Source organism: Marmota flaviventris, chromosome 2 (assembly GCF_047511675.1).
Source record: "Marmota flaviventris isolate mMarFla1 chromosome 2, mMarFla1.hap1, whole genome shotgun sequence".
NCBI lineage: Eukaryota > Metazoa > Chordata > Mammalia > Rodentia > Sciuridae > Marmota > Marmota flaviventris.
This window is the reverse complement of record NC_092499.1, coordinates 157,762,613-157,786,474: the sequence shown is the minus strand read 5'-3', so window position 1 is coordinate 157,786,474 and position 23,862 is coordinate 157,762,613. Positions and strand designations below refer to the sequence as shown.

The following is a 23,862-nucleotide window of genomic DNA, read 5'->3' as shown; positions in this document are numbered from 1 at the left end:
AATTATACCAAGTAGATTAGGTTATAAATGACCGCTAAATTATACATTAAGATATAAGAAAATTAGGGTAAATCATAACCCTAAATTTATTAGCTATAGGCAACTAAATTTTCTTTTAGATTTAGTACATCCTGGTGATTAATAGAATGATTTTGAAAATCCAGAGAACTTGACTCCAAGAAAATTAATATTACTATGGATCTTTTTACTCAGTGAAAACTCTTAGCTTCTTTTTATCTTGCAGTTACAATGGAGTAAGGAGAAAAAAGAACAGGAATACATCTTGTTAAGAGCATATTCCAATTCACATTCAGCTAGACTTCTTGAAGAAAGTCTTTAATTTTACTCCAGTATGCTCTTGCTAAGTCAAGTATAAAATATGTGCATATTTATGTGTATGTATATATGTGCATGTATACATGCATTTTTTTGTTGAAGTGTACATTTAGATCATAGAACTTGTTATATGAGAGGACTATATTAGGTAGTCTTATTTTACAGAAAGAACTTTTTAAAGGAATATTATAAAACTTAGATGTTGTCAAAATATTGCAGAGTTCTTCCAACTTCAAAACTCATCTCAGTAACTTCAAAAAACTTAACAGTCCATTTCACTTCACTTAGGCTTGTTCTGTGATTTAAGTTACATTTGGTTAGAATGATTTAAAAGTACTTTGGGTTAAAACATTGCTCCCTTTCTAATTGTCTTGCTGTATTGAAAAGGAAGATAGTAATTATGAACCTTAATGTGGGAAATACAAAATAGATTAAGGTCCTGCAGGTCAGAAAAAAGTTCTCTATTGCTTTATGGGACATTGTGAATCTGATTTGGAGATTGTCTTTCCTTTTAAGTCTTGGACATAGGAAAGGTCTCCCTGACCCTGGACCTGTAGTAAGTACTCTCTTAATTCTGGCTAGGTCTTATCTACCTTGAAGCACCCTAACCCAGGAGAATTAGCATTAGGCTGTGACCCTTTGCAGTATGAACTATGTGGTTTTATAGAATGTTTGTTCATTTCTCAAATCACTCACTCATCTGATAAAGCTCTGCTTTGAGATTCTTGGTCCAAATTTAAGTTTTCAGGATCTGCTCTCTTATCATGAAAAGATTATTAGACTTGGTACTTACCTTCCATTTTAGTGTGCTCTTTTTATAAGAACGATTGATTGAAAATAATATACAGATCTACTTGTGAACAGTATTATGTGAATATGAAATGAATGTTTTCAGGCACCACGTGCTAAAATGAACCAGCAGCGTTCACGGAGGTTCAGAGCATCAAAAGAAGGAATGGAAGCAGCAGTTGAGAAACAGCGAGTCAGGGAAGAAATATTGGCCAAAGGTAGAAAATTTATATTTTGATGTTGGACTTTTTACTGGTGTTCTACAAAGCCTTGAAATTCCTAGTGGGTACAGAGATAGATGCTGACTAAGTGTCAATGAGGAAGACGGTCAGAGGCAGTTGATGCTAATTGGTTCTCTCCTAACCTGCCGGCCTATGGGTGAGGTGAGGAATGATTGGTGATTTTAGCAGGGTGATTTGTTTGGTGTCTGCTATATAAGACAATGATAACAGATCAGGAAAGCCACAATTTATTTACTCAAGACAATTATACTTTACAGTTGGAAAAAAGATGTCATAGGCCTGCAGTTATAATACATTTTACGTTAATTTGTTGGAAGTGTGCAAATATAGTTACCTTAACCACAGCTTGTAATTAAGACTTAAAACCTGTTTATATTCATGATGGAATGTTTTTCGTTTTAAAGATGTTTTCTTTCTTGAAGATGCTATAGGATATATTATTAAGAAGCAGCTAATCAGAGATACAGAGGAAAAAATTGGATTTTCATATCCTGTTAGCTCATAATTTTATTTCTTACATAAAGCTCTGATAAACTCAAATTTTTAGTTTTATTTTTCTATATCATCTTAAGAACTGTTATCAAAATTAAAACCCTAATCAGGGGTGTGTGTGTGTGCATAAGAGCTTCATAATTTTTATGTTTTAAGTAACAATATAGTATATCTTGTATAGCATATGTTGTTCTACAGTTTTTTGAAAAGCTTAATTTAAATTTCAGGGGAGGAATCTTATTTTCTTCCCCCCAAGAGGAAAATTTTCCTTAGATAACAATGGTTTTTTTTTTTTATTTGAACTTTTCTTGTTGTTCTGCCTTAATATTGATTAATTTATTTCACTTTTTTATGGGGAAAACAAAACATTGCCTCTTTTCTCCAGGTGGCTTTCTTCCTCCAGAAGAAGTAAAAGAAAGATTTGACAGCAACTGTATTACACCAGTAAGTAGTCTTATATTTTGCTAGCTATTGCTAACTCTTAAATGATAGGTTAATTTATTTCCTTCTATCATTTTAGGGAACTGAGTTCATGGACAATCTTGCTAAATGCCTTCGCTATTACATAGCTGATCGTTTAAATAATGACCCAGGGTGGAAAAATTTGACAGTAAGTTTCGCATTTGGGTACTTCAAAAAGATGAGAGTGATCATTGAGACTGCACTTTGATATGACTGATATTATTTATACTTTTTCCCTCCATAAAATGCCCATTGACTATCAGGGAAAAGAAGCATCCAAGGTTATTGGAAATGGGGTGCCTTGCATGGTCAGGTTTTAGATAGCTGAATTTTCTCTCAGTGCCAATTTTGTTCCCTTACTGTCACTGTGGAGCCATAAAAAGGGTTTCATAATTTTTTTTAAAAAGAGTGTGTGTGTGTATGTATAACATGTATGTGTATAAAAATATAGTTTTTAAGTAGAAAGTTCAGTAGTTAGATACTAAAATATAGCCAAATTAAAGTTGTGGAGTTGCCTTTTAAAAATGACTATTCTCATAAGTAAAATGTAAATGAACTTTTTTTCCCTGTAAATGAACTTTTATGTAATTTTAGGTTCATAAATGTGTTTTCCTTGAATTAGAAATGGTGAGCTGTATTTAATTGGTATCTTTTATTGATCATTCTTGGGGTTTGTAAGATTTGGTGCTTTATCCTCTAATAGTAGTGAAAATAATAAGAACTTGTAAACTTATCAGTTTTCCTAAGGCTGTGTTTTACCTAGACATTTCAGTCTTTTCCATTCCATGTAGTAAGTTAATTAAGTAATATATGCACATAATATATGGTGTTTAATATATGCACCTTATTCAGAAAATTTTCCAACTAGAATTACTGTCTTAATGTAATCATCTCAGTTTTTCTTAGTTCTGATTTTGTTGGTGGTAGAAAACAGAATGACCTATTAAAAACTTCCTTTTTTATAGGTTATTTTATCTGATGCTAGTGCTCCTGGTGAAGGAGAACATAAAATCATGGATTACATTAGACGACAAAGAGGTAAAACTCACTTGTAAATATTTGTATATTCTGTGAAGAAAAGATGGGCCAGGCTGCGGTGGGAGAGCATTTGCATATTGGGTGCAAGGTGCTGGGTTCAATCCCTAACATAGCCAAAAAAAAAAAGGAACAGAAAAAGAAAAAAGCTATTGACTATAAAATATTTGGCAAGATGTTAATATTTTGTGGTTTGTAATATGTTTATATAAATATATGTTTCTCTTCTCTTTAGCCCAGCCTAACCATGACCCAAACACACATCATTGTTTATGTGGAGCTGATGGTAAGTTTCTTCTTTAGGGTTTGCTTTTCTTGGGTTAAATCATAGTAATTGATAAGTTGGTGTATAGTAATGGCTTATTTAAGATTGTCGAAAATGCTTGCTTGTTTTAAAATTCAGAAGAACTATTGAGTTGCTGTTTAGTCTGTGATCAGTGATCACCTGTCATTCTTTTCCTTTGGTACTAGTGATTAAACCCAGTGTTTCACAAATGCTAGGCAAGCTCTGTGCCAGAGTTATATCCTCAGTCATTTCTAAAATTTTATTTTAGGACAGGGTCTCACTAAGTTGCCCAGTTGAACTTGCCATCATTCTGTCCATCCTCCTGAGTAGCTAGGATTATAGGTGTATACCAAAATGTGCAGCTTCAACCTTTTGGTATTGTTAGCTACACATACCTCTATAATGAGAAATTCTCCAAGAATTTAATTCATAGTGGTAGTCTGTGTTGTAGATCCACATGTCTGGAGACCCTGTTGACTGGTAACTGCTAGTAAGTTGTAGACTTTTGGCTTTGTTGACTATCTGTACTGATTAGGGATTTTCCTTATGTTGATGTCTTATAATATTTCAATTATAAGAATGTTCTCAGTGTTCACTGTTCAATACTTTTTTTCTCATTAATTGAAAGCTGATCTCATTATGCTTGGCCTTGCTACACATGAACCCAACTTTACCATCATTAGAGAAGAATTCAAACCAAACAAACCCAAACCATGTGGTCTTTGTAATCAGTTTGGACATGAGGTCAAGGATTGTGAAGGTTTGCCAAGAGAAAAGAAGGGAAAGGTAAGAACTTTGATATGGTAGTTTCCTCATTTAATTTTTTTTTTTTTTTTTGGTAAAAATACATAATACAGAATAGAGCATTTTAAGCCTATTTAAGTGTAATATTAAATAGCATTAAATGCATGCAAGCTGCCTCATTTTTAAAATGCTATTCCTCACTGAAATGTATCTTTTAAAGCCTTTTATTTTATTTATTTTTGGTACTAGGGATTGAACCCAGGGGTGCTTAACTACTGAGCCAAATCCTCGGTCCTTTTTATTTCTTATTTTAAGACGGGTCTTGCTAAATTGCTGAGGCTGACCTTGAACTTGAAATCCTCCTGCCTTAGCCTTTTGAACCACTGGGATGTGTGCCGCTGTGCCTGGCCACACTTTTAAACACTTAAACCCACATTCAAAAGCATGCAGACACTCATTTTCTAATATACCCTATATCTAAGTGAGGTAAGTTCTAATAGATAATAAGATACATTACATGTACTTTGTAGAAGTTTCTTGTTTCAAATGATTACTCCTTTTAAAAGTAACTATAAATTAAATATATTAAACTTCTTGATATTTCTAAATTATTCACAGTTTCTGTGTATTTTAGGTTCACTTGCTTATAGCCAGTTCTCTTTAATTGGATTTCTGTTTAAGAATATGGCATGGGGGAAAAGTGAATAAAGGCAGATATATACAGTGTGATTTCAGAGATGCAGTAGAATAAAGGTGGCATATGCGTATCTAGGCACACATTTCACAGAGAAAGGAGTAGAGGTGTTTACATCAGAGTATTAATATTGTTTGGATGTAGATCAGGGATTGGTAAACTACAGTTATCCAGATTTGGTCCAGGAGCTAAGAATGGTTTTTACAGTTTTAAAGGGTTTTAAAACTATAATAAAACATGAAAGAGTACATAGCAGAGATTGTATGAGTCCCTCACCCCCAAGCTAGAATATTTACACTCTGGTTCTTTACAGAAAATAGTTGCTGACCTCTGGTGTAGGTGAGATTGTTTATGGGTAATTTTTATTTTTAAATAATTGGTGAAAAAAAATTTGTACCTGTCATATTAAAATGATCTTGCTTTCAAAAAGCCTTAAAATTTCCTTGGCTAGGAAAAAAATGCAGAATTTGGATTAAACTTTTTTACTCTCTACTCCCATTCTTATAGCACGATGAGCTTGCAGATAGTCTCCCATGTGCTGAAGGAGAGTTCATCTTCCTGCGGCTGAATGTTCTTCGTGAGGTTTGTATCAGTAGTCATTGAAACTGGAGTTCCTAAAACCTTTTGATAGCTTTAATGGCAGCCGTTGCTTTTTGGTTATAGTATTTGGAAAGGGAACTTACCATGGCCAGCCTACCATTCACATTTGATGTGGAGAGGAGCATTGATGATTGGGTCTTTATGTGCTTCTTTGTGGGAAACGACTTCCTTCCTCATTTGCCATCCTTAGAGATTAGGTAAGTGTTTTTTGTGTGTTTTTAAATCCCAAACCACTGTTTTAGTCCTCTTAACTTTACATAGCCTGCTGGTCCTAATGCATAATGTTTGTCTCCTGGTGGCAGGGAAGGTGCAATTGACCGTTTGGTTAACATATACAAAAATGTGGTACACAAAACTGGGGTAAGTTTCACTCTTGAATAATTTCAAATAGAAGTATTTGCTTTTTTAAGAAGATCATTTTTACATGTATTTTATCACTTACAGGGTTACCTTACAGAAAGTGGTTATGTCAATCTGCAGAGAGTACAGATGATCATGTTAGCAGTTGGTGAAGTTGAGGATAGCATTTTTAAAAAGAGAAAGGATGATGAGGTAAAGTGTTTCTATTGTGGTAGCTAAAATTGCTCCTGTATCTAATAGGCTGTGATAATCCTGTTATTGTACTTTTAACATTTTTTAGCATGTTGTTACATTATTATAGTGCAACAACCCTAATGTAATCATAAGCTGTCAGTGCTTTGATTATGTCATAAAGGCTGTGATGCTTGCTATGTGGAACTATGTATTGCACATCATTTGAGTAAAATATTGATTTTTTTTCTCTCCTCATAATCTTAATTAGGATATGAATCCAAATGCCTCTCTAAACAGTAAAACATGGAATTAGGAGTCCAAGCCTTGAATAATGCTGGTGTTGAGCTAGTGACTGCCATGTTTTATAGGGTAGGGAATACTTATGCTCTCTAAGACAGGTCAAGACCTAATAACTTGTATTCTAGGAATAGAATGTAGGGATCTGTCTGGGTTAGATTGTATCAGCTAGGGCAGAGGGCTAGAAGAATTTTAGAATCTGTGGAGGGATACAGCTCTTAAGTAAAAAATTTAAACATAAAGGAAGGAAATAAAATAACAAAGCAGTTGAAATTGTATATAGGATGGGTAAATGCTTAGAGAGTTAGGGGTTTGCTTGTGCCACTCATTGAGATAGTGAGCACTAGGGGTCCAGGGACAAAGCAGGGATTGAATTTCATTTTTGAGATACTTGCTTTTGAGGGGCAACAGATTTCTGAAAGGAAAAATGTATTGAAAAGAGATTTGAGAATTCTTAGTTCATGGGAGGAACTTGAGTCTTTAGTAGGAAATTTCTTGGGAGCTTGTATGAAGTGAAAGTGCCTCCAACAAAAGTCTCAAGAAGCATGGACATTTAAGGAAAAAGGAGTCAGTTCTTGAGAGATGGTAGGAAATCCAGAGGAGAAGCCATTGGTGCTGCCTAAGGGGTCAGAGTGAAATGGTCAGGCAACAAGCCCATGGCCAGGGATTGGGAGGCCCTGGAGAGCTGGTAAAAGTGGAAGGACAGCATCCTGGAGGCAGAGTGGGTCAGAGAGTTATTGGGATAGTAAAGAAAGTCAATAGTGGGCAAAATGAGCACAGTGAAGGAAATTTTTTCACTGACCGATTTTATAAGAAGTCATATGGCTATTTTTAGCAAATAACAACATAATAATGTTCCATTGCTTCATCATCTAATAGATTGAAACATGTCATTAACTCTGACAAGATTTTTTGTTTTCTTCAACTTTGCATATTATAGTCTAGTGGCCTCTTATTTTTAGAACTTTGAATATCATTCTGTGTAACACTGTTGACTGTAAGCATTCTTGTCAAAAGCTGTGAAGACTTTGGCAATATTTTTTCTGTGATGGCAAGAATTTTCACATATAAAATTCAAAGTATAGAAGTAGCTTTAGGAGTATCAAATATCACTGAAGCCACTGTTTAAAATTAAGTTTTCAAAAAATTACAGTGTTTTCATTTGACCTGTTGCCATTTATGCTTATCAGAAACTATACATTCTGTGTTCTACTTGTATAAAAACTGCATGTTAGAGGAGCAATGGCTCACACAGCTGGCTTTATGTGGCTTTAGCAGTCTCTGTACCATTAAATATTGATGATGACTTGGCATTAGAAGGGGAAGTATGGGATTTCAGTACTGTTTCATATTTAGTTAGTATGGTTTCCAACTGACTTAGAGGACAGGAAGTTTTAAAACTTCTTTTTTGGTGTCCCTTAAGTCATATGATGTTCCTCATCATGGTTCTAACACCCTTAGAAATTCAGTATGAGAGCTTGTGAGTGTGTGCGCTTTTCTGGGAAGTGGTCTGTGGCTTTTGACTTGGTTTCTGAAGGAGCTCTTAATACAAAAAAACAATTAAAGATCAATAAGGTCCACACTGGTAGTCTGCTGTTCTGTTTGTGTGTAACTGACACTCTTAGAAATAAATATTTAACAAACCAGCAGAACAGATGGTAGAAAAGGAATGTGTCAATATTTGTTACTAAAACTGAGCAGTTAGGCCAAGCCTGGTGGCACACTCCCATAATCCCAGCTGTTTGAGAGACTGAGGCAGATGGATCACAAGTTCGAGGCCAGTCTGGACAATTTAGCAAGACCCTGTCTCAAAATAAAATAAAGGTGCTGAAGATATAGCTCAGTAGTATAGCATTTCTTTAGCATGCATAAGTACTGTCCCCAGTCCCAACAAAAAAGACCAGTTAGGTCAGAGATATAGTGCTTTTTATATTATGAGTTTTTTTTAAAAATATTTATTTTTAGTGTAGATGGACACAACACAATGCCTTTATTTTTATGTGGTGCTGAGGATCGAACCTGGGTCCTACCCGTGCTAGGCGAGCACTCTGCCGCTGAGCCACAATCCCAGCCCCGATATTATGAGTTTTAATGGTTGCCTTTTATCTTAAAAATGTTGGTTATTTATTATTCAGAAGTTTGTTAAGTGTTAGCCATCTGCCAGTGTTCTGAGTGGTGATGATATAGCAACAAACAAACAAAAATTCCTGCCCTTGTGAAGCTTACATTATTCTTTGGCGAATGGACAGTTAACACAGGAACCAAATAAACCTTGTAATATGTTAGTGATAAATGCTTTGAAGGTGAAGCAGGTGAGGAAGCATCTGGAAAGGTGGCAATGGGGAGATTGCAGTTCTAGAAAAGCTGCCCAGGGAAAGCCTCACTGGCAGATGACTTTGGATAAAAACCTGGAGGATATTCAAGAGGGAGTATGACACACAGATGTTTGAAGGAATGGCACTTCAAACAGAATAACTAGTGCCAAGGCTCTGCAGCAAGTGCACACCCAGAACATTAACAGAATAGCAAGAAGCAGAAGAAGCAAATGGAGGGTAATACAGATGAGATTAGAAAGATGATGGAGGGCCAAATCTGGTAGGACCTTAGAGGTCATTATAAGGATTTGAAATTTTATTGTATATTACTGGATAGTTTTGAGTAGCAAAGTGAGAAGATCTGACACATTATAAAAGGATCACTCCTAACTGTGTGGAGACAAAGGTAGAAAGAGTGCAGCAGAGGCTTTTTTCCCCACGTCCAGTTATCCAGGAGAACCCAGATGATGATAGTAGAGATAAAGGGTTGTTGGATTCTGAACATATTTTGAAAATAGAACCAGAGGGGTTTGCTAATGGACTAAATGCAGGATGTGAGAGAAGTTGTGGTATTAAGAATAATTCTAGGGCATTTTGCCCAAGCAGCTAAAAAATGTATTGAGCAATCCTCATGAGAAAGTCTGTGGGAGGTGCAGAGGTGGGACTGGGGATTCTGTGTTCAGATATCCAGATGAGATGTTGCGTGGGGAGAGGTCCTTTGATTGGAGAATCATCAGGAGATAGATGGTATTTAAAGCCAGGAGACAGGTGATTACCCTCTTGAGAGGAGAGCCATGGAGAGGTCCAAGTACTGGGCTCAGAGCAACACCAGCATCAACAGATTGGGGCATTGAGTACAGGCAGAAAGCAAGAGAGGAGAAGGAAAACCAAGTGAATATAGTGTGCAGGAAGCCAAGGGAAGAGTATGATTCAAAGAGGAAAGAGTCATGGTAAGTTAAGGACTGAAAACTTACTGATGGGTTTCCCAATCTGCAAATTAATCCTTGGTTACCTAGATAAGAGAAGTTTCATTGAAGATGGGGGCAGAAGCTTGATTAAAGATATTGGTGGTTTCCACATCATAGGAGGTTTTAAGGTAGTCAGTCACCTACCTAGGCTCCATTTCAGAAAAGCAGACTTTTTAAAGTCCACTGTTTACCCCTATCCTGACAGCAGCGATTTCACATCTCATTGAAGTATTATATTGCAGTTGACAGGACTGACTTGGAAGTTTCAGCAAATTAGGGTAGCCATTAGTACAGTACCTGCGGGTCCCTGTTTTAGGCCACAACAGCAGCCATGCCCACTTTAGCTGTAATTTCAGTCCTTTGGTACTCAGGGAACCTTTAGTGTTGGCATGTATGACCTTTGTACTGACTTTCCCAGAGTTAGTGGGAAGCAAGATTAACCCCAAATCTTGTCCAGTTGAAATCATGGCTGCACTTTAAAAATGAGTGGAGGGAAAGAATCATTGTGAACTGGACCTCTCTGTGGATTCAGTTGCCCCAGAGTAAAAGTGTATACATCTGAATTTCCCTTTTTCTTACATTGTATTGATTTTTTGGAAGCTAGGTGTTAGTGTTTGCATTGAGTCCCATTTCTCTCTTTTCTGTATTGTGCCATTCATGCTATGGATTTAGAAACTGCCAAGCCTTTAATAATGTAACTGTCTCTTTATTGTCTTGTGGGTTTGTTTTTTTTTAAACAATTATTTATTAACTACACTCAGCTAAAACTTAAGAATTTTTGTTTTCTTGCTATATGGGTTTCCTCCTTATTGACAACCTGTTACATCTAAGGTAAAACCAAGGGTCTTTGTCATGGCTTTTGCAGTTTTCTGAAATGTCAAAAGTATTTAAAGAAAATTAAGAAAAACAATGACCTAAATTCAGTCTTTCTGCTCATCTAAAGTTCTGATAAACAGCACTTTGAACATATAGTCCATTGCCTAGTTTAATCTTATACCTAGATTGTTGGGGTCTTCCTTTAAAATTTAAATGGTCTACGCAATCATTCCTGGTAATGTTTAACTCTGACATTTTGTGTAATTATTTGACAGAATATGTGGATTTTATACTTTTAGGACAGTTTTAGAAGACGTCAGAAGGAAAAAAGAAAGAGAATGAAGGTGAGTTTTAATTTTATGAGGTTGGCAATAGCATAAATTTATACTCTGTGAGAAAAATGTTCATTACAGTAACTTTTTTCCATAGCTACTAGGAGTTGGTCAGAAACATAAATGTCCAATCAGCTGCCTTTTTACATGGAAAAAGAATACCCATGTCAATTTTTCTAAATTCTGGAGTCAGAGGATACAATAAGTCAGGGGATATATGTGACAGGCAGGAGGGAGGCAAGTGACATTTGGCTATTAGAATTGTTTACAATAATCAGATATTGTTTTTGTAATAAAAACAGTCAATTCTCTTTATATCCTTTTGAAAGTCACTACACACTCTTTTTATTCCTACCTCTTTGTCAGGCAAATTTTCCAAGAACATGCTGCTCTAAGCTTTGTTGTTTCCCTATTTGGAAATCACCACTGACTCCCAATCCCTAAGAATCAGCTCTTAGTTGGGCATTCAGAGAACACTATAATCTGGTCCAGTTGTAGGCATTCCGTTTACTTCTTACTGTCTTCTAAATATACCATGTATCTGCTGACTAAAGAGTGTTACCTTCATTTGGTGCCTCCAAATGGATCCCTTTAACCACATCTTATGTTTTCCTCAAGGCCTTACTTGTTAGTTTTGCTCCTAGTACTACAGTCCTTTCTTTTATCTGTGCTGCTTTCTCCCGGTGATACTTGTTTTCTTACTTAATTGCATAATTTTTTTAGTCATTTAACTTCTTTAGCTCTTCTTTTTCTTGTCTTTTCAACTAGATTTTCAAAATTGTAGTGTTTAGAACTGCCTTTTATTATTATGTTGTATTAAAATTGAACAATTTCAGGAAACTCGAAGGGAGAAAAGTTGAGTTGTTTATTATATTTAGTTTCAAAATCATTAATATTGGGAGGGACATTTGATTTCTACTTGATATTATTTTCGTTCAGTATTTTTTATCATTACAGCTGTAATAGCTCTAATTAGTTGAAAATAGAGTTAAGTTATAGCAAGGTGAATTAATAGTTCTTAAGTATAACTCAAACTTTACTTTTTGAACTTTGTTTATATTATTTTCTTTGCCTGAAATCATGTCTTGAATGTTAGATTCTAACATTGTAAACAAAACAGTAGATTGGCATAATGAGACTAGTCAATTCTGTGTGTCAGAACAGTGACAGATGTGTTAAGTATTACAAATTGTTGTTTAAAGTATAAGTAACCATCTAGTCAAAATATAGGCAATGTATGTTAATGGAAATCTATTTAGTCTTTTAGTGCATTTTAATTGTTAAGTGGTTACCATGAGAATTGCTTCTGTTGTCCTTTTCTTCCTGTCACCTGTGATTTTGTAATTTCATTTCTACATTTATTTCCATTTATGTTAAGAGAGATCAACCAGCTTTCACTCCTAGTGGAATTCTAACCCCTCATGCCTTGGGTTCAAGAAATTCACCAGGTTCTCAAGTAGCCAGTAATCCAAGACAAGCAGCCTATGAAATGAGGATGCAGAATAATTCTGTAAGTGGCTTACTTTTATGTGGCATTAAAGTGATGAACATGAGATTCCTCTTACAGCTAGTTGTGTGTGTGTGAATTCTGTTACATGGCCTAGAATTGTTTTGTTTTATAGTTTTTTTTTTCTCCCAATTTCTTTTGCCTTGAGGAAGTTTTAATTATTAAATTCATTTTTATCAATATGAGAATATCTAAATGATGTGAAAGAGAAGTATGTGGGATAGTCCATACATGTGAATTTAGATAGCTAAGTGTCCACAGTTGCTTTTCTCTACCCAAGAACTATGGAGTGGATGGTGCTAGAAGCATGACTGTGACATCCAGATGCCTCACAGATGGATCAAGAAAGGAGGGCAAGTTTTGCTCCAATATTTCCTTTCCTATTTTCTCCTAGGGATCAATTATGGGCATTTGGCAATGTAGTATTTCTTAGGTTATCAAAAACAGATACTCCAACTGCCTAAACCTTTGCTCTCTAATTCAGGGATGGAATTGTTCTTAATAAATACTTTAAGGTAGCACTCACTATCCAAACTCTGGTTACTCCTTGTATGTAAACTTTAAGAACTGCATGAATTTGCCTCGTGGCATCCCTCCTTGCTTGAACTTTGTAATCCAAAACACAGAAATAAATCAGCATACCCCAAAAAGCTGTTTTCTCCTGTCAGCTTCCTATTGTAGTGCCAGTAACCAAAGCTTAGAGCACTGTGTGTGGCAGCAGTAGGGATAGGGAACAGACTGAACTAAGAACCAACAATAGGGGAAGAAAGAATATGGAAGGTTCTGTATTGTATGCATGATTTTGTTATGATACAAGTGCTGATTCTCAGGTATCTTTACAGGGCAACTTTTATGTGGAATTTTTTTTTTTTTAATTTTGTTTTGTTATATATGACAGCCAAATGCATTACAATTCATATTGCACAAATAGAGCACAATTTTTTATGTCTCTGGTTGTATACAAAGTAGAGTCACTTTATGTGGAACTTTGCTATATCGGGGACTTATTCAAATTGTATTCACGTGAATTCACACTTAGAAGATATTAGATTTGGAATTTGAGAAGTAAGATTTTTGCCTGTTCTGAGAGAAGCAGCCTGAGTTTCTGTTGTATTTGTTGTTCTATTTGATTTTTATTCTTTTGTTCCATTAACAGTGGGATGTGGAGGGTCAGGAAAAGTGGTTATAAAGAGATAGCTGAGTTGAACATAAAAAGCTAATGTCTGTCATTCAAGATTATAAGATTACAGTCCCCACAGAGTAAAACTGAGAATGACTGGTATTCTCACATGCCTATTAGAAAGGATGCTTTTTTTCTTAATATTTCTTAAGGGAGGCAGGTAACTTTAGACTTTGCCAGCTGATTGCTTTGATAAAGATTCCTTCCTATATTCGGGCTCCGTAGGACTAATTACCATTTTCCCCATTCTGGGAAAATGGTAATTGGGATCCTGTCTTAACCCCCCTTGACATAATTATTCCTATATAGAAGAGATATGGAATTTTTGGAGTCTTTTCATAACCTTAAGTTATGGTCTTAACTTAAGGAAATCATGAGCCAAATTATCAGTTCATTTAAAAGGAGCCTTTAAGTTTTGGAGTTTTTGCTGCTTTATTTATCCTTAGCTGTAGGAGTTGGTCTGTTGGTGGTAAATATTTGGTCTGTTGATGGTCAACATTGTTAATTTATTAAATAGCTTCTGTTTTCTCATATTTGTGGTTTTAAATTTTGCATTCTGAATTCTGGTTTTATTATATCTGAGGCTATCTTAATAGAATTTGTCTGATTGCAAAAACTATTTTAAAAAGAAAGTTTTTAGAATGAATTTGTATTTGGTATGTTTAGAAAAGAATACATTTATTGGTAGAGGGACAGCAACAGAGATTTAGCATTAAATGGTAGACAACTTTTTATTTTCTTTTCTTGAAAATATGCTATTTTTTGTTATATAAAGATGGAGTTTATATCCAGTTAAGTATCAGTTTGTACTAGGATCGTGGATTTCAAGTTCTGCTGTCAGTAGATACAGTACCTGGGGTCCATTGTACCATAGCTGCAGAGGCATGTGAATGTTCAGCTGAACATGGTGAAAGGAATTCTGGGGCAACACCTTCCAAGGTGGCCCTGGGCAAGCAGCATGTCCTTACACTGTCTTCTCAAAGCAAAATCTTTTAAATGAACTTTTACTTTTACATGCTTGAGCCTAAGATGAGTGAGTTCTGGCCAATTCTTAACATGAACTCAACATATCTTTCCTGTTGTCACTGTACAAAGTATTTGGCTTCTTTTTAGTGGTGCTCATCTCTTCAGCAACCATATCTTCCTTGGCTCCAACTTTCATGAGCTTTTCTGTAATTGTAAGTTTTCAAATCTTTTTGCTAAGCTTTTGTTCGTGATTATTGCAATAAAACTGGCTAAAAGCACGTTTCCCCCCCGCCCCCCAAAATAAGAGAATCTATTTGGGAAAGTTTGCTTCTTATTCAACTTTGTATTTAGACAGTTAATAGCAATGTCATTTCTTATGATTTAATCCAAATGTATTAGTATAGGGTTTAAAAAATAATAATGTAGTAATGATTTGCCAAATGGTTAAAGACATGTGCCAGGCAAGCAGCATGCTAGTTAATAATCTTCCACATATATTGTTTTATTTAATCCTTGCAATAACCAGTAATGAGAGCATTATCATCCCCTTTTAAAATGAGGTTTACAAACGTTAAATTGCCTAAGGCCATGCATTCAATAAAGGGTGAACTTGGTATTTCAGACTCAAATCTGTCTGACTCAATACACGTCTCATTTTCCAAGTACAACAGTGCCTTCCTGGATTAACTTTAATTGTGTGTGCCTTTTATCTTTTGACAATATTGTCTATACATTTTCATGAATAAAACTGACATTATACATTTTTACAAGAAAATTTTTTTGTTTTTTTTTTTAAGCTCTGTGTGAAATGTAACTGCTTTTTTTTTTTTTTTTAAACCTTTGCCTGTGGTATGAACTGCCTTCATGTTTAGGTTTTAGTTCTGGTATCTTTAAAATATCCTAATGGACTCTTAATTTTAAGATATTTGAGTTTACTAAAGATATCTAATATGCTGTGAATAATAGAAGGAAAGCTTTATTGTGAAAATGTTTTCTGCTACTTAGGTTTTTGGTCATTTGATCATTTAACTTAAATAAGTTACGGGTTTTTTTCTAATTTTTAAATTAAATATCAAAATATTTTAGAGCCCTGTTGTCTTAATTTTATTTAGTACAAAGGGGAGCTGATATTAAATTTAAAGTGGCTTCCAGTTCATTGCAATACTAATGTGCATTTATTTCTAAGATGATTAATAGATTTTTATTATCACTGAATTCAAAAACAGTACATAGGAAACAATCTAATCATTATTGGAACAGAGTCTCATTAAACTGTTGCCTTACTATTTAACTACACTCTTGCCAGCATTGACTACTTTACATGGTGTTATATACTATTGTTAAATATGTTATAGATGTAACATACTTTTTTCCCCCTCAAACTTCTGTTATTCGATAAGTTGAAAGTGACTGAATTTATAACATGAGGAAACCACCAAAGGAAAACAAAATCCAAGTCCTATTTTTTAAAAAAATCTATAAAATTGTTTTTCTTTTTTCTTCTGAAACAATTTTTATTCTAATGTTAATTCTTTTGAGTTTAAGCATAGGAAGCTTAGTGTACTCTATTATTATTATTATTTTTTTTTTGAGGAGGAGTGGAATGGGTCAGATAAGTCTCTGTACTTTCTAAATATATTTTCCCGATCTATTTAATCACTTAAAGGTAGTGGTAGTTAGATGTACCTTCTTATGTAAAATGAATAATGAAATCCTTGTTCTGTAATGTCACAATTGTCTGCAGAGTCCTTCAGTATCTCCTAATACAAGTTTCACATCTGATGGCTCCCCATCTCCGATAGGAGGAATTAAGCGAAAAGCAGAAGACAGTGACAGTGAACCTGAGCCAGAGGATAACGTCAGGTGAAGCCATTTTTTGGTAGCACTTTGTTAGCAAATTGCGGAAATAGATGTGGTCTAATTAACTTTATTTAGCTTAGAGCAGTAGTGCCTTCAGATGCTTGTCTGTGATCTTTTTATCCACCAGTAATTAATGTGGAGAGTTAGAATAGTCAGTAAATTCCAGTGAGATGTGTAAGCTATAGCTGTTAAACCCAAGTATCTAGATTAGTATGCGTGCAGGTTTTCATCTTCCAAGCCACTTTCCCCTCTGAGACCAGGCACTAGATCTGCTAGACATGAGGTGTTTAGCTCTGATGGTGTGATCTGAATGTTACTATTTGTAGATTAAATTTTCAAGCTGCTTAACCTAGAAAGTTTAGTTACATTTGGGCAGCAGTATAATTTGTATTAATCTTTCAGTTGAAGAGGTTCTTTCTTAAAGTGAAATGTGCAAAATCTGTTCTAAGGCATAAATATTTTTTTAAAAAAACAACAAACTTGGTCATGTCAGGAGTTTTCGTGTTAGTTGTATACTTAAAATTTATCATAGAAAAATGATTCTTTAATTGATCCAAAAGTTTGGGACTAATATGTAATAAGATTAACAGCCTTTAATATAATTAAGTCCAATTTGGTCCCTGGGCCCTAGGTGCAAAAGACCAATATTTTAGGCCCTGATGATGTAGCTTAATGGCAGAGTATTTCCCTACCATGCATAAACCTTGATTTTGGTCCCCAGAACCACAAAAAACAATAACAAAAGGCCAACAATCTAAAAAATTGTAGCTCATTTAGAATTTAGGAGAATATTTTTCAAAAGTAAATAGGACAGTAATGGCCCACAAATCTTGCTTTTATGGGATGTGAAAGTTTGTGGTTCATGTTAATGTTTATAACTTAACAAGGATCATGTATAATTCTGCATTTTTCTCATATCCTTTGATGTCAGATCCATCGAGGCATGTAATCTAACATTTACCTGCTCTTTATTGCTGTTCACTTCTTTAACTCTGCATTTCCCTCTTAGAGCATTTTTGTGTTTGTTTTGCTTTTTTAAATTTACTTGTAGCCATCATGATCAATGCTAGTTTAATAGGTAACTTGATTTGTTTAATATTTTATTTTTTAATCCTAGTTCTAAGGATAATCAGGGTAAAGATGCTTCTACCAAGAAGTGCTTTGAGCTCTTAGAATTTATTTCATGAACATTTTCTTATAAAACAGTGATAAATCTACATTATGGATAGAGGCTATTACTCATAATTATTTTCTATGACTCCTTTGTGTGGGAGGGGGATTAAAATTATTATGGTATTCTGAAACATGACTGCGATTAACATGTGCAGTCTGACACATGTGGAAAACAGTCCTTAATAGAGAATCATCTTGTTGTTCTTGATCTGTCCTGGCTTTTTAAAGTGTTCTTTTGCTTCTTCATGTTCCTTAAATAAAATGTTAAAATATTTTAGAGAATGAAAAATGGGTACTTAAAAACGTGTTTTGGGTGAAAATGTGGTTCTTCACATTGTCTTTTCAGTGAAAAATGATAATTAATGGATAAATAAACCTGCTTTTAGGTTTTACCAGATCATACATTGTGTGTGTATAGATATATGGAGATGTAGAATGTGTATCTCTCTATATATATCTATCTCCTTCCTTTAAGCCATCAACAACTCTTAGCTGAAAGAGGGATGAGTCTCAAGCAAGGATAGAACAGGTATACACATAATTTCTGCCTGGTACCTAGGATATTTCATAAACTATTTTTTACATTAAAGAATACCTTCTTAAAAGTTTTACTTGCGTAGTTTAAATATGTTTTAACAAACTGAAGAACTTGAACTACATAAAATATATTTAAGTATTTGAATCTTAAGATGTAGTTTTAGAGTTGTTCCACAAAAAACCCTGTAAAGCATTATTAAAATTGAGCAAACAGATGTTCTGAGTGTACTTAACACATGGTTTCTGCCTCTCTCTCTTTTTTAAAATGTAGTGTTATAATGGTTTTTACCAAATTAGTGTTTTGGATTTTATTGTTTGACTGTCTTTAAGTTGATAAATTCTGTGCAAATGGACTTTTTTAGAAGTTACATGAATCTATATTCACATTACTGTTTAACTCATCCACGTTTTCCCTGGGTATTAAATATAAGTTGATTTGGGATATAAATCAGTAGACACAATCTATTATCAAAAAGTGTATTAATTCAATATAAACAGGCTTTCCTTGGTTTTTAGGTTATGGGAAGCTGGTTGGAAGCAGCGGTACTACAAGAACAAGTTTGATGTTGATGCAGCTGATGAGAAATTCCGTCGTAAAGTTGTACAGTCTTACGTTGAGGGACTTTGCTGGGTTCTTCGATATTATTACCAGGTACCAAAAGAAAATTTTTTTTCCTATGTATGTCTAGTTAATCATTTTAGAAAGGTAGTGATTTCTATAATAATGTATAATACTGAATATCCTGAAATAATACCGACTCATTTTTCTAAGCTTTCTATTCAGAAATTTATTACCATAAATAATATTTGTTTGTAAAGACTTCAAAACTACTTGGGTTTATATAAACAATTAGGTTTTGTTGTGGTAAAAGATATTTATCATCAAGTAATGTGGTTAACATACTTTGTCTTTAAGGTGATTAAATAGAGTTTTTAACTGACAATTTAAAAGTAACTGAGTTATTAGTTGACGGTTACTAAATGACTGAACAAAGGATAAAGCCTGGAAAATACCCGTTAGAGTTTGAAAGGAATTTGAATGATACTATTTCTTCCATAATATGATAATGATATTATATGAAGTGAATTCTAATTGAACTGATCTGTATCTTACTTAAACCTTTAATAATTGAGATATCAGATTGGTAAGAGAGTAGATTGACATACTGATGTACACTGGTAATTATCTGGTTTCACGCTCAGAGAGTCAATCAAGTAAAGTTTGGTGTGACCTGGGAATAGATGAAGTTGGTTTTGTTTTGTTTTGTTTTGTTTTTTTAAAGAGAGAGAGAAGAGAAAGAGAGAGAGATTTTTTTTTTTAATATTTATTTTTCAGTTTTCAGTGGACACAACATCTTTATTTTATGTGGTGCTGAGGATCGAACCCAGCGCCCCGCACATGCCAGGCGAGCGCGTTACCGCTTGAGCCACATCCCCAGCCCTAGATGAAGTTTGTTTATAAGTAGAAAGTAACAAGAGTGGACCAAGCATCAAATGTAAAATATTCTCTTTGAATATTTGTTACTCTAAGGATGAGTCAAAAGACATGTCAAAAGGCATCTCTTTCCTATGTATATAACTTGCTTTTGTTTTCTTCTTGGTGTGTTTACTGATTTTTGTAGTTACAAGAAAATTATCACATTAAAACATAATAGTGAGTTGTAAAATGAAATTTGGCTGTTTTACTCTGAACCAGTGTTCCAATGATTTCCCTAGCTACCTACAACTCAGTAAATGTCAGCTACAACTGCTCTTGTTTTTAGTTTGTGTTGACAGCTCTAAAATTGGAAAGAAATGTCACCAAATATATATTCAGGATGAAAATCTTCACCAAATTGTGTTTGTGAATATAAAGTTTGGTGTTAGGTGCTGATTATTGAAGATGCTTTGCAGTATTTTTTAAGTCGGAGAGCCACTGGTATGAAGCAGAAAGTTCAGATTTAATCAAAACAAAATTTGGGATTAATGAGAAAAAATTAATATGTGGAATGTATACCCTAGAAGTCAAGTGTTTTATAAATAGAATATTATAGGCGAACAGTCTTAATTTTTTTTTACTATATCTATCATTAATATGGGTTTTTAATTTTTATTTGTTTTTAATGATTATAGGGCTGTGCTTCCTGGAAGTGGTATTATCCATTCCATTATGCCCCATTTGCTTCAGACTTTGAAGGTATTGCAGACATGCCTTCTGATTTTGAGAAGGGCACTAAACCGGTAAGCCTGACTAATTAGAATCAATAAAATAAATTTTGGATTAGGTAATAATTTGAGGTTTCAACTTTTTCCCCCTTATTTTCTCTCTCTCACAGTTTAAACCCTTGGAACAACTTATGGGAGTTTTTCCTGCTGCAAGTGGTAATTTTCTACCTCCATCTTGGCGGAAACTCATGAGTGATCCTGTGAGTCTTGGTATTTTCAGTGTGTTGGTTTTTTCCTTCCCCTGCTCCCCCACACCCACAATACTGGGAATTGAACCCACGGTCTCATTCGTACTAGGTAGATGCTTTACCACTGAGCTGCATTTTCATCCCTATAACTGGGTTTTTATCATGTTTTTAATTAATATTAGTTGCAGTTACTTTTGCATCTTGTAGTTAAAAAAAAACTTCGCAGAAACTCAAGTATTGAGTTCTTCTGTGTATTTTTCACTACATATATTTCCCCCCAACATATTATTTCCCTGTTTTCCTTATAAATAAGTATCCTATCTAGTAAATAAAATTGGGTGATCCTCAGCCTACCTGTAAGATTTTTATTGTTGTTGTTTCAGCACTGTATGATGGCTTCTGGAAGCTTAAAATCTGGCTTACCTGAAATCACCTCTGAACTTGTTTTGTGTATTAGCTAGAAAAAGTGAGAACCAGCTAGGAAGTAGGAAATAAACCCTTCACTGCCTGCCTGCCTGACAGTTCTAAAATTCTTTTCTCTTCATCTTTTTAGTAAAATTGTTAATTTTGTTTTACTGCACTTGGGATTGATGACCTCATATTTTTACATTTTTAAAAGGGGGTGTATCTCATTTCCTTATCAGGCCTGAAAAATTGAACAAAAATTATATCAAATTCTTTGTAATAGAAGTGTGAGGCTTTTGTTTTGATTCTTTATTTTTTTCTCCCTGATGTAGGATTCTAGTATAATTGACTTCTATCCTGAAGATTTTGCTATTGATTTGAATGGGAAGAAATATGCATGGCAAGGTAACATTTAGACATTATTTCTTTTTGTTAAAGCTTTTTGGTAAAACCGAGCAATCATGACTTATGGGATGAAAGAATTCTTGAAAAGATGTTTTCAGAATTACATATGAAAAAAATGATATTTTTGTCCATCATTTATAATTAGCAAATGATTAATAGTACTTTATTTTATTTTTGGTATTGGGGTTTGAATCCAGGGGTGCTTTACCATTGATACACACACACACACACACATACACACACACACACACACCCATCCCTTTTTATTTTTATTTTTACTTTTGAGACAGGGTCTCACTAATTTGCTGAGGCTTCCTTTAAACTTGGCAATCCTCCTTCCTCAGCCTGTTGAGTCGCTGGGGTTACAATGCCCAGGTGTTAATAGTAATTTTAATAATAAATTCCAATAAACAAATTGAATTGGAATAGGTTAGTAGTTACATCTGTTGTCTCCTTTATGATTAATCAATAACATTTGTTATATTTTATGAGTAGTTCATTATTACCTTTTGAGATTAACAGAGAAAGAAACATGGTAGTGTCCTTTCAGAGTTTCCTTATACTACATGGAAATTTTTTTTAAATATACTAGAAATTTTTATTTTATTTAAATACTTGACATTAGTTATTACTTTACCTATTTTTTTTTGTTGTTGTTGTTCTTTTTATTAACAGATTTTGTAGGAATGACCAGTTTCACTAACTTAGTGAGACCCTGTCTCAAAATAAAAGGGGCTTGGGGTGGAGCTTAGTGGTAAAGCATCTCTGGGTTCAATCCCCAGTGCTGAAAAAGACCAAAATAAATAAATAAATAAGATAAAATATATCTTTGTACTTTTTCAAATTTTAGACTGTGTATACTTATCAGTGTTGTAATTTAATAGCAATATTGTTATTTGTAAAGTTTATTTAGTTTGATATAGGTGTTTTGATTGTTATATATTTGATTGGTAGATATAGGAACAGAAAAGAAAACTTAAGTAATTTGATCAGAGGGTATGACTCTAGATCTCACTTTTGAAGTGACTGTGTTTATCTGAGCATACCCACTATCTGGGCAGTCTCTGGGTGATTGGGAGGATTAGGTGAGGTAATGCATGTAACATAGAACTCAGAGAACAGTAGCTGCTGTTCTCATTTTACTCTCAGCATGCTCTCAAGCACTGTTGATATCACACCTGGAAGTAAGATGTTCCTTTCTACCTGGCCATTAGGGTTGATGTGTTGCTTTTAAACTTTATTGCTCGAAGTGGCACTGTAGGTTGCTTTCTGATTAGCTTCTGAAGTAAATATTGTAAGGAAGCCTTGTTGTAGTAAAATCCTGCAGGTAATTTTTTGTTTTTTAAGATTCTAAGTCCAATGGATAGAAAATAAAAGTTCTGTAATGTTGTTTCTCATTCATGCATTTATCTTAAGTGTTACCAAATAAAGCTTGAACAATTCCTTAAGGGTTTTTCTGTGGGTTAGCAGTAATTGAAATAGCCTTACTCAGATTATTATTACTGTTACTCTTATTGTTGTTATTGCAGTGTTGGAGATTGAACCCAGGGCCTCATGCAGGCTAGGCAAGCTTTTTACCACTGAGACACATTCCCCAGCCCTCTGATATTAATATTTTTTTAATTATTTTTTTTAGTTGTAGATAAACACAATATCTTTTTTTATTTACTTATTTATTTTTGTGTGGTGTTGAGAATTGAATCCAGGGCCTCACACATGCCAGACGAGTGTACTACCACTGAGCCATAGCCCAGCCCTTGATATTAATATTTTTGAAATAATTTTTTAGTCTCTTTAGAATTCATAGTAGAATTAAGTTTCTTTATAACTTTAAAATTTCTCCTTACTAGATAGTAAAATTAAATGTTTTCTTTGAAAATATGGTAGCTAATGGGCTAGGATGTAGCTCAGTGGTAGAGCACTTGTGAGGCCCTGGGTTCAAATCTTTCATACTGCCCCCCAAAACTAACCACCATGTGTGTGTGTGTGTGTGTGTATGTATGTGTATATATGTATGTACATATGTGTGTATGTATGTGTATAAGGAGAGTAACTTAATAATGACAATTTAGGGAAACATTTTTATTCTTCATAATTTTCAAATGCAGCAGTTTTGAATGGCAATAGTTTCAAAATTGTTTGGTTCTGTTTAATATTTGTTTTTGCTCTTTACCTTAAACTTTTATTTAGCCAAAATACTATTTTTTGATCCATAATAGGAGAACATACATATGTTTCAATGACTTTTTAAAATTTTACTGGTAATAGATAATTTATTAGTGGTATGTTTTGCTGAAAATTATGCATATAGATTCAAATAAAGCATTGCCCTTAATTCTGTCATACTCTGGGGAACCATTTTCAGCCCCTAACTGAACAGCCTCTGTTCTGTTTTCCACCTCAAGTTATTTAAGGATGTGTCTAAAGATTTTTGTACATGAATTAATTAATTAGGCTTTAAAAAGCATAAACTTAATACTATAGAAGTTTGGAC

The 23,862-nt window shown here is 34.2% G+C and overlaps 1 protein-coding gene across 2 annotated transcripts in view; it reads left to right on the top strand.

The window, feature by feature from the left end:
• Xrn2 (5'-3' exoribonuclease 2) overlaps window positions 1-23,862 on the top strand; it is a 76,454-nt gene that overhangs the window by 21,541 nt on the left and 31,051 nt on the right. For both annotated transcript variants that reach the window (XM_027920015.3, XM_027920023.2), the window contains exons 4-20: window positions 1,232-1,343; window positions 2,245-2,303; window positions 2,380-2,469; window positions 3,287-3,359; window positions 3,592-3,642; window positions 4,271-4,428; window positions 5,588-5,662; window positions 5,744-5,877; window positions 5,983-6,040; window positions 6,125-6,232; window positions 10,910-10,954; window positions 12,321-12,452; window positions 16,340-16,458; window positions 18,682-18,817; window positions 20,278-20,385; window positions 20,481-20,570; window positions 21,296-21,368. In XM_027920015.3, the coding sequence (XP_027775816.1) occupies window positions 1,232-1,343; window positions 2,245-2,303; window positions 2,380-2,469; window positions 3,287-3,359; window positions 3,592-3,642; window positions 4,271-4,428; window positions 5,588-5,662; window positions 5,744-5,877; window positions 5,983-6,040; window positions 6,125-6,232; window positions 10,910-10,954; window positions 12,321-12,452; window positions 16,340-16,458; window positions 18,682-18,817; window positions 20,278-20,385; window positions 20,481-20,570; window positions 21,296-21,368 (1,621 nt within the window). The remainder of the gene's footprint in view (window positions 1-1,231; window positions 1,344-2,244; window positions 2,304-2,379; window positions 2,470-3,286; window positions 3,360-3,591; window positions 3,643-4,270; window positions 4,429-5,587; window positions 5,663-5,743; window positions 5,878-5,982; window positions 6,041-6,124; window positions 6,233-10,909; window positions 10,955-12,320; window positions 12,453-16,339; window positions 16,459-18,681; window positions 18,818-20,277; window positions 20,386-20,480; window positions 20,571-21,295; window positions 21,369-23,862) is intronic.